This window comes from Volvox carteri (assembly GCF_000143455.1).
Source record: "Volvox carteri f. nagariensis unplaced genomic scaffold VOLCAscaffold_34, whole genome shotgun sequence".
Lineage (NCBI taxonomy): Eukaryota > Viridiplantae > Chlorophyta > Chlorophyceae > Chlamydomonadales > Volvocaceae > Volvox > Volvox carteri.
In genome coordinates, this window is record NW_003307577.1 from 126,106 (window position 1) to 140,538 (window position 14,433).

General features: G+C 58.7%; 2 protein-coding genes across 2 annotated transcripts in view; one reads left to right on the top strand and one right to left on the bottom strand.

The window, feature by feature from the left end:
- Nucleotides 1-2,043, bottom strand: part of VOLCADRAFT_93841 (uncharacterized protein) — a gene marked incomplete at both ends in the record, with an annotated part of 6,039 nt that extends 3,996 nt beyond the window's left edge. Inside the window, 4 exons of the mRNA XM_002953131.1 lie at nt 208-317; nt 589-657; nt 1,164-1,323; nt 2,000-2,043. Of these exons, the coding sequence (XP_002953177.1) occupies nt 208-317; nt 589-657; nt 1,164-1,323; nt 2,000-2,043 (383 nt within the window). The remainder of the gene's footprint in view (nt 1-207; nt 318-588; nt 658-1,163; nt 1,324-1,999) is intronic.
- Nucleotides 2,044-3,146: 1,103 nt separating this feature from the next.
- Nucleotides 3,147-6,633, top strand: VOLCADRAFT_32810 (uncharacterized protein; the record flags this gene model as incomplete). The annotated part of the gene is made up of 6 exons (XM_002953059.1): nt 3,147-3,249; nt 4,282-4,364; nt 5,009-5,187; nt 5,604-5,664; nt 5,988-6,071; nt 6,547-6,633. Coding segments are annotated over 6 exons (597 nt in total), but the record flags the coding sequence as incomplete, so codon positions are not given.
- Nucleotides 6,634-14,433: the final 7,800 nt, after the last annotated feature.

The following is a 14,433-nucleotide window of genomic DNA, read 5'->3' on the forward strand; positions in this document are numbered from 1 at the left end:
GACGTCGTCGACGCGCGGACGCAGACGACGACGTGAATGCGAACGTAGGCACGTGAATGAGCACGTGTGTTTAAATACCCTCCATTCACCTCGTCCCTTCCCCCCAAATCCCTTTCCCCTTGTGTCGCTGGGGACCTGTGTCCCCCCTGTCGGGATTCGATGGGCCCCACTGACACGGGTGCCTTCGGAGCGACCCACGTGACCCACCCGTCAACCCGTAATCGCTCCCGTACATCCACCAGGTGCGGTGACGTGTACAGCGCCGTACGGTATCCGCATGTGCGCAGTACGGATTCCGCCATGGCACATGTGGAGCCCTTCAGTGTCGGGGTGGGGTTTGGGTTTGGGGTTTGGAGCGGGGGTAAAGAGGGGAGGCAGTCGTTGGGTAAGGGCACGGGAGGGTAGGGGTTAAATGGGGTGAGGGGATGTGAGACGTGGGTTCTTAGCCCTGCTGTCCTCAAACCGTGTCCCCTTCTTCCCCCTCCAGGCCTAGCTAGCCCGAGCGCCATCAATCCCCTCCTGCCCCCCCAGTCGTCAGGTCCCCTCCCCCCCCGTCGCGTCTCCCCTCCCCCTCTCTCATCCTCCCACCTTGCCCTTGGTACCCGCCACGTGGAGGAAGTTGAGGGCCGCCAGCCGCTGCGGTGTCAGACCAGCCCGCTGGTATCGTGGCAGGGGGAACAAGCGGGGAGGGGAGGGGAGGGGGAAGGGGAGGGGTTTTTGGGAGACCCGGGGGAGGGGGAAAGGGGGGAGGCAAGGGGCGGGAAGGTGACAGCACAGACGTGCATACAGACGCAGACAGGGGGGAAGGGGGCCCCAAGAGAGGGAAGGCGCGGGAAAGAAGGCGCGATTCCAACTCCCCCTCGCCCCGCCCCTTCCCTTGCTCCCCGCGTGACGTCAAGGGTTTCAGCTGTGGGTGCATTGCTGCCTTGTACGGGTCTGGGGCCTTACCACCGTACTGCAATGCTCCCCTTTCTTCTCCTCCCCCCAGCTCCTGCTAAGGCGGGGACATCTGGGGGCCTCCCGGGGGTTTGGTGTGTTTCGTGTGCACCGCCCTTCTACGTGTTTAACCCCAGCAGATCCCCCAACTGACCCACGGACCCGTCGGAGGACCCGTCGGAGCACCCGTCGAAGCACCCACACTAAAGCCATGTGGAGCAGCCGACCTGCATGAAGATGGGCATCAGCTCGAACTCATTGCGTCGTACACCGGATACGCTGGGTCGGCTCTTGGAGGCGGCCATCTCGCCAAGCCGAGCCTCAACTTCCGACCATTCGGCGTCGCTGATGTCGTCGTTATCGTTGGCGCGGGATGTGGTGAAAACACTTGCGGCGCAGGAGAAGCCGCGTTGAACATGGAGGGCGCGAGCAGTAGGCCTCGTTTGAAGACTAAGGCTGATTGAATGGTTTGAAGTGGATGGTGGATCCAAGGTTCGGCCGTACGGCAGCTCCGATGTCACCAGCGAAGACAATACGACCACTGGAGAGGGTAAACGGACTGGGGAAACGGCCAAGTGGCTAAGGTTGCGTGCAAACCGTGTAGGATGTTGGCCGAAGGGAGGCGGAAGCTGGGACATTATCAGTCGTTGCCACATGACGGGTCGACGGTTGCATAGACTTGTCATCCGCTACTATACGTACGCGATGAGCCTAGGTTCGGCATTTGATTATTATTATTTCATTTTAATGCATTAGTCTCATTCTTCTCAACGCATCGTCGCTGAAATGCTGGAAACGCACTGCCGCCGTGCGACCTGTCAAGGTTGCTAATGGTAATTCGGTGCCAAAAATATAACCTGCACGTATTATCCAAAGGTGCATGGGTGGGTAAACCTGCAACCTAACTTCACAAGTAGAGATGCGCGGTAGTACGGAAATGACTGAAATTGTCTAGATACCGGCAACTACGCACGCTGCTTATGCCATATAAGCGTACATTGGTTTTGATATCTTTAACCTGTAAAATGCTACTCACTGCGTCACAAAGTTAAGCTTGTCTCACCGTGGCCTCTGGCCTGAACCCAAAGCATTCTTCCAGGTACACATCAAGTCATTCGCATATATGTTTCACACTCCTTCAAGTGAATAGCGAGGTAATAGTGCATTTCCTGATCCTTGGACTGCTTGCACGACCGTTGGTCAACATGCAACCACCCTAACTGCGACGGCCCCACGGGTACCGAAAACTGGTTTTCGTGAAGCAATTCCTTGCAATCGCATAGTGGCCGAAGTGCCGCACTTTGATGTCCTTATTGACAGACCCTACAAGGAAATAAAGCAAGGATAGTCACTTCCAACCTCGGCGCGTAAAAAGTAGTGTAGCACACGTCCAATCCTAATTTGCGCTGGTTGCAACTTATATGTTTATAGCCTCCTGTGAGTGGCTGCTGTGTATGGGAAATGTCGTTAAAGCTTCTACCCGAGGACCTGAGCGATGTTCCTGCGCACCTTGCCGGTGAGGCTGTCGTAGCGGCAAAAGACGACAAATGAAATACGATGCAATCACTGACTGTTTTCTGCGCAGCTAAATCTCAATAACACTGACAAGGCGCAGAGCGCCGCCGCGAATAGGGGCATGTCCATACGCACAACAGCAGCACATGCGCGGCCACATAAATTCCTCAGCCGTGTTGGTGCCGGTAAACACCGGCTGAGCACAGTGGTGGTCACGGCGGCTCTTTCCTCAGTAGCGGCTTTCCTCCGGACTCTTTGACCCCCCCTTACCATTTGGACGCGTAACCCGCATTCAGGGGCATCAACTCATGCTGAAGCTCCCTCTGGGTGGAGACACCAAAGGGGCCTTATGCGAACCGCACCTGGGGCGCCCATGGCCACAAGGCATCATGCACTGCACGAGCTTCTGCATGTGCCACAACCACTGCCTGGGCCCCCCGGGCCCCACTAAGCCAAAGCCCAGGATAAGGGTTCCGTGTCCCCTGTTGACAAAGGGCCCCGGAGATTCCCGCGATGTTACCTCCTGTGCAGGTGTTTCCATGCTCCTGTATGGAGGTACCTGTTGTAGAGGTGTCTCGTCCGTCGGGGTCATGTTTCCCCCCCATGGCCCGCAACATCCGCCCCCCACCCCCACTCCTCACTCCCCTCACTTCCCTCGGCCGGCCTCTGGCCCGCTACCCCCCCCCCCCCGGCAATTTCCCCCAGACCGCTACGAGGCCCAGGCGGGTCGCTATTGGGACCTATTTTACCGCCGTAACAGCACCAAGTTCTTCAAAGACCGACACTACCTGCATAAAGGTGCGTGATGATGATTTACAGGCATTACAGGCGGCACTTTATGAAACTGAGGGGATAGCCGTACAGGGGGGGGACAGGGGGAAAAGGAACGAGAGCAGCAACCACATGACAAACCAGGCAAGGCAGCGAACGATTTCCTTTTTGGGGTAGTTGGGGAATAACAACAACAGCAGCAGCAGCAGCAGCAACAATAACAATACGGCTGCTAAGCACGCTGCAGCAGAGCAACCAGTGACCCGGAGCGTCCCGATGCAACCAAGCATCCAATTAAACCCTAGCTAGGGCTCATGAAGCAGCAGCAGCAGCGGCAGCAGAGTGTGAGAGAGAGGCGGATCCTGCTCCACTGGCGAATAACAGCAAGCACATGTTGCATCCAGAGTCGCTATTTTGGGGGGCAACAAAGTGGTCCGTTCTGAGCTCAGCCCAGGGATTGGCTTCTGTGGGACTCTGCATGCAGCATGTGCGTGTTGTTATTTGCCAGTGGAGCAGGGGGTGACCTCAGCAGCCTTGGCGACATCTGGGGGCTGCACCGCCGGTCTTTTCAAGCCCACTGTCGTGCTGTGTGGATGTTATTTGTAGCTCCGGGACTTCGATTAGTAGCTGGCCATTAATCAGTAATTGAAGAAGTTTTTGAAGCGATGTCTAGCGAAGTAATTAAGCTCTCAAACTAGTAAAGTTAGCCTAACACCAAGTTATCGAATAATGACAAAAAGCTGGGAAGTTCTTCTGAGCAAAGGCAGAGGTGAGGACTTCATCTGCAGAGCAGACGCCTCAGAAAGGGTTTGAAGGGCATTTTTCAGAAAAAAAATCACGACTGCAATCCAGGTGTCGCACAACAATCGCACGGAATTAGCTTGAGCCAACAAAAAGCCCTCACATCCTGTGCTGTGCTGTGCCGTACTTTGCCATCCCATTCCTGCCTTGAGTCTGGCAGTCTGTCCTCTCCGGCTGGTCTGCTTGGCGCTTCATGTCCATGTCTGTCTGTATGTATGTGTCTGTCTGTATGTATGTATGTGGCGTAAACGAGCTCAGAGTTCCCCGATCTGGTTGCGGGCCCAGCCACCCTTCTGGAGGTGGGATGTGGAGTCGGGAACACCGTGTTCCCCTTGCGCGAGGTGGGTGGGGGGTCCAGGGGGGGGGCGGGTTAGCTGCCTGGAGTTAGTTGTGCACACCTACCTACCTATCTAACTATCTATCTATCTAGCTCGCTACCTACCTACCTAGCTCGACGACTGATTTTGCACATTGAGGCCATACCTGCGGCCACACTTCCTCTCCCTGAGCAAGGGGGTTGTTGTTCGGGGGTTTGAATCCTCATTATTATGTGCCGTGTACGTCAATGTGGGATTAAATGGGTTAGACACAAAAGTCATCAACACAAACATCATATATTTGTGTGTAGCCATTCCGCATTGTAAATACATACATGCACAAGACTAACCGGCCGTGTGCATCCGCCCCCGCGCTGTGTTTTGGCCCTGGTCCCCCGGCTTTTCAGTCCACAGTGTAATCAACGCCATACATACATACATACATACATACATACATACATACATACATACATACATACATACATACATACATACATACATACATACATACATACGTACATACGTTCATACATACCGTTGTCCTCATTGCCAAACTCGCTGCTCTCCCCTCCACGCCTTTCCTCTCGTTCGACCCCCCCCGACCCCGCCCGGCCCTGTCCCTTCCCTCCCCACCACCCGACCAAACCCCACTCGAACCACTGCTGCAGATCAACCCCGCGCTAAAAATCTACTGCTGTGATTTCGCACCCAGCGCAATCGAGCTTGTACAGCAAAATCCGCAGTACAGTACGGCAGGCGGGGCTGTGGAGGCCTTTGTGGCGGACCTGACCAGCGACCTCCTGGCGGGGTCGCGGTCCGCGGGCGGCTGTGGAGTTCCGGAGGGCGGGTGGGGGTGGACGGGGAGGGGGAGGGGGGTCCGTACGGTTACTGCCGCACACTGTACGGCTGTCCTGTTGAAACAAACAGTTAGTCAGTTAGTCAGTGACCAGTTCAGAGGCGTGGAGGATATGGTGGGGTTCTTTATGGTGGCGGTGGTGGTGGTGGTGGTGGTGGTGGTGGTGTGAGGATGACCTCCCATGCCGATGGTTATCGTGTATGCATGCTGTGACCAACACAGCAGACCAACACAGCATGCAGGTCAATTGCTATCGCTATTGCATGCATGTATGCATGTATATCTGTACTCTTTTCCAGACGGTTCCAGACGCAGAGCTCTTCTCAAACAGGAACCCGGTTAGCCCCCGCCCACTCCGTGCGGTGCCACCCCACCGGAACCCCAAACACCACTGCACTGCACTGCAGGTGCGACCTGGCCACCATGATCTTCGTACTGTCCGCCATCCACCCGCGGAGGATGGAGGCGGTGAGGGGGGGAGGAGGGGTCCCTTGCACGACCCGGCAGGGGTAGAGCAGGGGGGGAAATGCGTGTGTATGTATGTATGTAAGTTTTAGGATTTGCCTTTCCAAGGGCAGGGAAGTTAGGGTTTTGGGGGGACAGCTTTTTGGGGTTTGGTGGTGGTATTTGGATGTTTCGCTTGAGATCGGCTCTTGGAAGATTTGGAGCCGGAAGCAACTGCGTGCCGTACATATCCATATCCACGGCCCCTTATACACAGCCACAGCCACTATGGATGGCTCTCCTCCTCTTGGGATCCATTTCCCCCCCTTCCCCCTCCCCGTCTTCAGGCGGTTCACAACGTGGCCCGGTGTCTCAAGCCCGGCACCGGTCGACTGCTGTTCAGGGACTATGCGGAGGGGGACCTGGCGCAGGTGGGGAAGGGGGGGAGAGGGGGGAAAGACGAACCACGAGCGAGTGAAGCTGATGCCAAGGAGGAAAGACTGCTGCAGCGGTTGTGAAGAAGCAGTCCTCGCGATGATGTTAGTAGTCATGACGACAGCGGAAACCTACCTACCTAGCCGCCAATACTAAAATAAGAGCGGAAGAGGAGCAGTAGAACCAAGCCGTAAAATAGCAAAGGTGGGGGTAAAGGCGACCAAAGAGTAATAAAAACTGACGTGAGAAGAGAAAGGGGTGACGTGAGCTGGAATAAAGGGGGGAACTGGGTAGGGGGAAGATGGGCAAGGGGCCCTCCCCACCTCCTTCTCGGGCGACGAGTTATCCCAATCAGCATTTCCACCAACAGCTGTATCAACGCCCTCCCCCTCCGCCTTCTTGAGGTAGCCCCCTCTCTCCCCCTCCCCCCTCCCCCTCCCCCCCTCCCCCTTCCCCCCCTGCTAACAGGAGCGTCTGGCGGGTTGTGAGCGGCCCAAGCGGTTGGAACCCAACTTCTACGTGCGTGGAGACGGCACCCGCTGCTACTACTTCTCACAGGTAGTCATGTACGGTACCCTCTTTACACATCCCCCTAACCCAACCCCCCTCCCTGTACCCCCTCCATCTTACCTCCGAACCCAACCCACGAACCCCGAAACACCTCCGTCCGTCCACCCTACCACCTTCAAGCTGAGAGCCCTAAACCCTACACCTCGGAGTGAACCCCCCCGCCCAACCCACCCTCTCTCATTACCGCTTTCGCCATCCTCCCTACCCCCCCCACACACCTCCACCACCTCCATTACCACCCTGTCCCCATATGGCGGCGGCGGCGGCGGTGTTGCCAGCCCGAGGTCCTGTCCCTGTTCGCCTCGGCGGGATTCCACTGCGACTCGGTGACCACCCATGAGCGCACCGTCGTCAACCACAAGCGGGACATCGCCATGGACCGTCGCTGGGTGCAGGTGGGGGCGGGCCGGGGGGGAGGGGGCTGCCGTGTATACGAGCGTGTGGCGGTTGGGGCGTGTGGGGGAAGGGGAGGGCTGGCGGGGGGATTGTGGGGAAAGTGAGTGTGGGGGAGGAAATGCAGACGCCGCATCCGTTTGGTTTCGCCCTTCGCTGCATTCGTGGAGGGTTCGGCACACACTCACACGAGGGGTATGTGTTTGTGCGTGTATGTGTCGTTCACGACTTGGCAGGAGTTGCCATGACACGGGTATGTGTGTTTGTATTAACAATCACCACATCTACACATACACGCGGCGTACGGCGTCCATGCATGTGTACGACCTCAGGCCATCTTCACCCTCCGGCAGTACACCCCGCCTCCCACCCCGCTGAGGGAGCTCCTCACGCAGCCCATCCAGCCGCACCACCACCACCACCAACAACAACAACAACAACAACAGAGAGACCAGCGCCACCAGCACCACCAGCAGCAGGCCCTTCAGCCGCTCACTGACTTCGACGGCGGCGGCAGCTGTATCAGCGACAGAGGAGGTGACGAGGGCAACAACACAGCCGCCATGGATATCGACGCCGGCAATGACAACCAGCAGACGGAGGCAAGGGCGGCGGAGGCACCGCCACCCTCGTCGTACCGCGGCAGCGCTGCCACCCTTGCCGCTGGGAACGCAGTGGGCACGGCCGTCTCCTCCTCGGGGTTGTACGGCGGTAGCTGGCTGACTGGGGCAGCTGGCCGGCTGGCGTCTCACCTTGCTGGAGGTCCAGGCGGGTTTTAGGGTTTTAATGGTTTCAAGGGTTTAACTACTTCTTGCACCTTTTGGCCTGAAGCTCAATATGACCGCCGTACGAAACACTGGCCAGAACTAACTAGCCGGCTTCCGACCACCATGCATTTGTGTGCTTATGTATGTTTGTATGTATGTATGTATGTATGTATGTATGTATGTATGTATGTATGTATGTATGAATGTATGTATGTATGTATGTATGACTTAGATTACACTGTGGGCCGCGAGAGCCGGGGGCCGAAGCCGAAACACAGCGCAAGGGTCGGGAGCACACAGCACAAGTCGGTTAGTCTTGTGTGCTCCCGACCCCGACTCAGACTGCCAACACGCTACGCAGCCACTCCGCAGTCCCTCCGTCCGGGGATGGCGCTGCAGCGAAAACACCACGAAGGGCTCTCAGGTCCCGTTAGAGCCAGTCCACAAGTCTCAGCTAGGGCAAAGGCAAAAGCTCTCTGGAACATCCCCCCAAAACACAACCAGCGACACAGGGAAGAAAAACCCGAACAACGAAATAAGACGGCTAGGGTAGCCCAGGCAGGGGAGGGCTCCTGATACACCTAACACGCCAAAAAAGAAAAAACTCCAAGAAAGAAAGGCGTAGAGAGCTCGAACCAGAAGACGTCCTTCAGCCACCTCACGACAAATGTCCTCCTCTACCTCTCCCTTGCTGGGCTGGTCCAGGGGAGAAGTAACCAACCAAAGAAAAGGGACCACGCACTAGCCCGATCACCGCTGCAGGTGCCCGGCACAGACCAGCGCCACCACAAGCGGGACAACGTAGCCACGACACACAGCTCCTAAGCCCACCAGAATACCGCAAGGGGAGGATAGTAGCCCGCGCGGCGCCTCCCCCTTGCCGTCACTAAACCGGAACGGCTGGTCCTCCAGAACCTACTCACCCTGCCTCGTACTGCACCGCTCCCACCCTCGCCCCTCGCCAAGCGACCCAGTCCTGCAAAGAAGACGTGCCTAAGTAGAATGGTCCTCCTCGGGCCACCACTTCCCCTCATCCGAGGCCCGTTGCTACCACCAAAGCTCACCCTCCCGAACACCAGAAACCTACGTCCTCTTGGCGCTCTCACCGCCACTTCCCCCCTCCCCCCTACCCGCGCAACCCCACCTCCCCCGGGCTCTCCAACACCCTACAACCTCGGAGCGGCACTGGGGAGGAAAAAGGATTCCTCCCCGCACTACATGACCCTCTCCACTCCACGCCCTAGTCCTCTCCCTCTCCCGCTTCGGGGCTTCCTCTCTCCTATTCCCTTACCTCTATCCCCCGTCAACTCCTATACCCCGCCCCAGCCATGCCCTACATATTATTGCCTAAGAGCAATAATTTCCACCGCATCGGCACACCGCAGCGCGTCTTCTGAAACCGACAGGATCGGGTGGTCGGGTCCCACCCTGTCGCATCCTCTCCGCGGGATGCCCAGCGCCGTGAAAGAGCGCAAACGCGCCCAGAAATCCACCACTGCCCGGGCGCAGGCCCGCTCCAAGGGGGTTGCTACTGGGGCCGCTGCCGCCGCGGCTGCCGTTGCTGCTACCACCCCTGTCGCCGTGTTCCGCTCCTGTGTTTGGTCCCCATCCCCCGGCGCGTTCAGTGCAGGCCCCGTCTGCGGTCCCACCCCGTTGGCCTGGGTGAAGAAGTCCGTTATCCGCCTCTGCCTGGGGCCGGGCGCCTGCCCCTGTTGAACGTGTTCCCGTTGCTGCGGACCTTGGCTCCCAGCTCGTTCCTGCCTCCTGCCCGCTGCCCTCAGGCAGCATCTGCCAACCTCCATGTATGTATGTGTGTATGCTCCACAGGTCAGCCCCCCAGCGGCCGGGCGCTACTGCCGGAAACCCTGGACTCCGCTGAAGACCAGAGGGCCCAACTGTCACCGTCAACCACCCAACCCAACCAACCTAACCGTCGTCACTACAACCATAAACACCACCGGCAATCCCAACAGCCAGCTCCCTTCGCCGTACAATTGAGCGGCGGGGGAGTCGGTGGTGGTGGTAATATTGATGGCGAGGCAGGGGCGGTTGTTGTGGATATGCAAGTGGATGGTGGTGACGAAGGTGGTATAGGAGGAGGCGCAGCGGCGGGAGTACGGCAGCGGCGGCGGCGTTCAGGCGGCTCGAGCTGCGAGGAGGTTGGCGGTGGCAGCGCCGCCGCCGGTGGCACGCAAACGACTCTGGAGAGCGAATTGGAGGTAACGAATCTGAGGTACTTTTTTTGAAAAAAGATTGTGTTAACCCCCTCCGGGGAGTTCGGGATTCTTCTGGTCTTACGAGTGGGGGAGGTCACTTGCTGCGGCCCAATGGCGTCGGCTTAGCTGTCGCTCTGCCTGTCTGTCTGCCTGTCTGTCTGTCCATCTATTGCGCTACCTTCCCCTTCCTTTGCGACCCCTGCTCCGGCTGCCCCCTCAGGCGGAGTTCTTCGCCACCATCGACCGGGACAGTGCTGAGGTGTGTCGAGTGTCATATCCTGTGTGTATCTACTGCACGCCGCGAGAAGAACATCACACAGGTTCAGGCAGGAGTCGCTACATGCGCAGAGGATACCTTTACTGAAGACACAAGTAATCGTAGTTCATAGCAGTGATGCAGAAGTAGGATACAGCCAGCTGAACGCTTGAACAAGTGGATGTGCGATAAGGAAGACGCCGGAGAAAGTGGAGTTACAGCCTTCCCTGTGGTGGCGGTGGCGGCGACGTGGACTACCGCCGGGGGTTCGTGGCGGCGGCGGCGACTGCCCGACAGCCCGGCGGCTCGAGGGCGACGAATGCGAAACCCGTGCAGGCAATGCAGGGTCTTTACTCCCAACTGAAGGACTCTGAGAGCGGCTGGACTCTGTAACCTATCGTAGCTAGCTGGCTGGCGGTAGTAGCAGCAGCAGGGGTTAGGAGGTGTTGTTTGGAAGATGTGCGGGCAACTGCAAGGGCAACAGAGACAGTGTGGTCATGTGCGGTGACATCATCCTGGCCCGGATTCATTCATGTCGTACATGGATCACCCAACGTTTCAGGTGGTGGCGGAGGAGGTGGCGGCTACCGGCGCGGCGTTGTCCCGGGTGCGTCTGGTGGACCTGGCGGAGGTGGCGGCGGCGAGGGTGGCAGAGGTGGCGGCGGCGAGGGTGGCGGAGGTGGCGGCGGCGAGGGTGGCGGAGGTGGCGGCGGCGAGGGTGGCGGAGGTGGCGGCGACGGGGCCCCTCCTCAGCGACGCCAGTGGCCGCGGCCCCACTGCTGCCGCTGCCCCCCTGACCCCGCAGCCCCCGCTGGAGGTCGATGTCGAGGTGGCTGCGGGCGCCACCTTCCGCTGCCTGCTAGGTGAGTACAAAGTTGGTCGCTAGGACTTAGAAGTGCCATAAATCTATATAAAACCCTACACAAATCCGTATTCATTTGCTGTTTTGCTTTTGTATAACCGAAGTGTGGTGCTGATATCACCCGTGCCAGTAATCCGAAAATGTTAATAATTAGGAAACTGGCTGATAGAGACCTAACTACTCCGGAACGGCTCAGCAGCTGCCGGTGACAGGAGAGCACGGGGCAGTTGGTGGCATGGGGGGGAGGGGTCGGCAGCGGTATTGCATCCGTACGCAGGAGCTGGTGAGTCATCAGGCCGAATGGCTTCCATCCATCATCTTGCGGGTTTCTGGGGCATGTGCGTGTGTTCATGTCTTAGGCACCTTAGCACCGGCATTAGCTGACCAGGTCCTGAAGCGCTCAAAGCGGCTCCCCTTGGCATATAACCGCCCCATATTGACATCGTTCCCTCTCCCCCCCACCGCCATGAACCCCTTGGGACACCCAACCGGCCCGGCAGGGGGGGGCCCGGGGGCCGCAATCCCGCCGGCAACGCTAGCTCTCGCACGCATGTTGCTGTCGTCGCCACGCCTCCTGGGCGGGAGGGCCGTGCTGCAACTGGCCCCTGCATGCCGGATGGCGGCGGCGGCGGCGGCGGCATCCGCCGTCACGCCGTCATCATCATCATCAACTGCAGCAGCAGCAGCAGCCACCGCTGGTGGGTGCAGCCCCGGGTCAGGCGCCGCTACCGGACCAGAGCTGGCGGCGGCCACCACTTCGCCGGGGTACGTTCTGCCCGCCATGGCTGCCGTACGCGGCTCGGCCCGGCGAGTTGTGATTTCGGAGGCGGGCCGACTGGGCCTGGCGGCGGCGGCCGCCGACCTCCGTCGTAACGCCCACTCCGTAGTCATCGAAAGGCTGCGGATGGCGACTTTAGACTGGGTCGCCGCCGGCAGCGCCAACCCCGCACTGGGGCATGACGCCACGGCCCCCGCCAGCTTAGTTGCCGGGTATAAATACATGCCTGGAGCTGTACGGCAGCTCCGTGATGTACTGCAGATGCAGCCTTCTGGGTACAACCTGCTGTACGCCGCCGACCCGTTGTCGGAGGTGACAATGAGCACCACCGCCGCCGCCGCCGCCGCCCAGGAGGGAGCCCCTGGAGCAGCAGCCGGGCTGGCGGGAGGGGTGAGGGAAGGTGATGGAGAGGCGTTGGCAATCACCGCTGCGCGAGCTTTGTTCCAAGTGGCCAGTCAGCTCCTTGTTGGTGGCGGCGGCGGCAGCGGAGTGATGGGCGGTGGCGGTCGCGGCGGCAGCACCGGCGGTGGTGCAGAACGGAATATGGGTCTTTTGCTGCTCTGTGTACCTGGGGCGTGGGCAGCGATGCACGGAATGGGGTTTGCCGCATTCGCGGGGGCTTGCGGTTGGGAGTTGTTGGTTCCGGAGCAGTTGGCGGATCTGTACGGCGTTAACGTGGCGGCAGCGGCGGCGTTGGGGTGTGCGGCCTTGGGGTTTCGCAGGCGGAGGGGTTAATAGTGCTGACGGTGGTGGTGGTGGTGGTGGTGGTGGTGGTGGTGGTGGTGGTGGAAGTGGTGGTGGTGGTGGTGGTGGTGGTGGTGGTGGTGGTGGACGGCTATCGGCTTCCCCCGCCCGTCGCCACGTGAGCTGCAGACGGGGGAAAGGGATGCTATGTAGGGGGAAAGGAGAGGGAGATGGTGATGCTTGTGGATCAGATCATTTTGTGCGGGGGATGGTTCCGGAGCCACGCACCGGAGAAGCGGATATTGGCCTCCCTTGCTGTCGCGGTAAGCTCAGTTCCTGATAACCGAAATGTCTACATCTGAGTCTAAGAGAGGATCGGCTATCCATCCACGTAGCGCGACAGCCCGGAAAGGTGCAAGATGGGCCATCCAAACCTCCAGCATACATAGCAAAAAGGCTTTCAGCATAAATGTAGAAAGCAATCGAAGGGAAAAGAGATAAGATGCCCATACTGTTCCAGACGCGCAGGCATTGTGTTGACCTTGCTTAGGAGTAGCACAGGGTAGCACCAACGCACTGGAGCAATTGAATCAGTAGAGCAGTGAGGTCGTTGCAATGGCCACAAGCACTGGGCACTAGTGAAAGGGATTCAGCAAAGAAGGACCGTACGCGTCACGTCCAACATCAATGTTAGTGACGGTTAGTAATCATTTGGCGGTGGACCGAGCCCACCGTACGGCATCCGAGCTGGCTCACAGCATGCACACGCCCACTCAACCCCCTTCCCCTCAACCCAACACGGCACCATGTCCCGGACCAGGTTACGCCCCTATACTGCATTCACCCTGCCGGCCTGCCTGTGCAACACAGCGCATGGCCGACAGGCCAATCAAGCCTCTTACCAAAGTTTCTTTGAAGACTGCCATCCAACCGTTATGTACTGTGTGATTGGCAAACAGGGATGATCGGGAGAGGGATAGCCGTCCTGACGGGACACCCGCTAGGAGTGTAACACCAGGCAAAGTACCCGCCAAGCTTGCGTGCGCCCATGCATGTCGTTGACGTTGGTAAAACCCTAAGCAGCACCCCTGAGCCGCTTGCCGAGGCCACGGATACTTTAATGATGAAAGAGGAACATGCCCAGGCACTGGGTACACAGGCAGGGGTAAAGCAACCCTCCGAGGCATATTCATAGCTATGACCGCGGCAAACAGGAACTGACTGAACTGTGCTTGTTTAAGACTCTGGGGTAATGGAAGACCTGTTGTGTACGACATTACACATGCCTAGGGAGCCGCGGATGAATGAGTTCTGGCAAGTGGTGGTGCATGTGGATGTCCGTCCGTGTCCTGGAAGGAAGACGGGCTGGCTATTGTAATGACGACGGGGTTGCAGGTGGTGGGCCACCTATTCTGTTACAAAGCAAGGCTCCGTTAATGTTCCGTACGAAGCGGGACGTCACAGGCACGATGCTCCAGGTGCCCTGCTTAAGGAGCACATAACAACAGTGCCCTGCAGTGCTTACACAACCCAGGATGGCGATACACACACCGCGGTGCGCTAACAGCCCCTCACGTGCAGCGACTTACATGGCCAGTACCTGCGGATCAGGATCCCAGGCTGCCACGACCTGCTGCTCCAGGGTAACCCCAGCATGCGCTGCCTTGCCTCATCACGCAGCGACTTCCCGAATAACAAGTACCCGGTAACACCACGCCCACCCTTCCCTGCACTGATGATCCCCGCTGCACCCACACCCTCACTACAGCTCTCGGCACGGAGACCAGCAGAAGCACCAGAAGTGGACGCTCGGCGAGAGGGGCCCTCTGCTG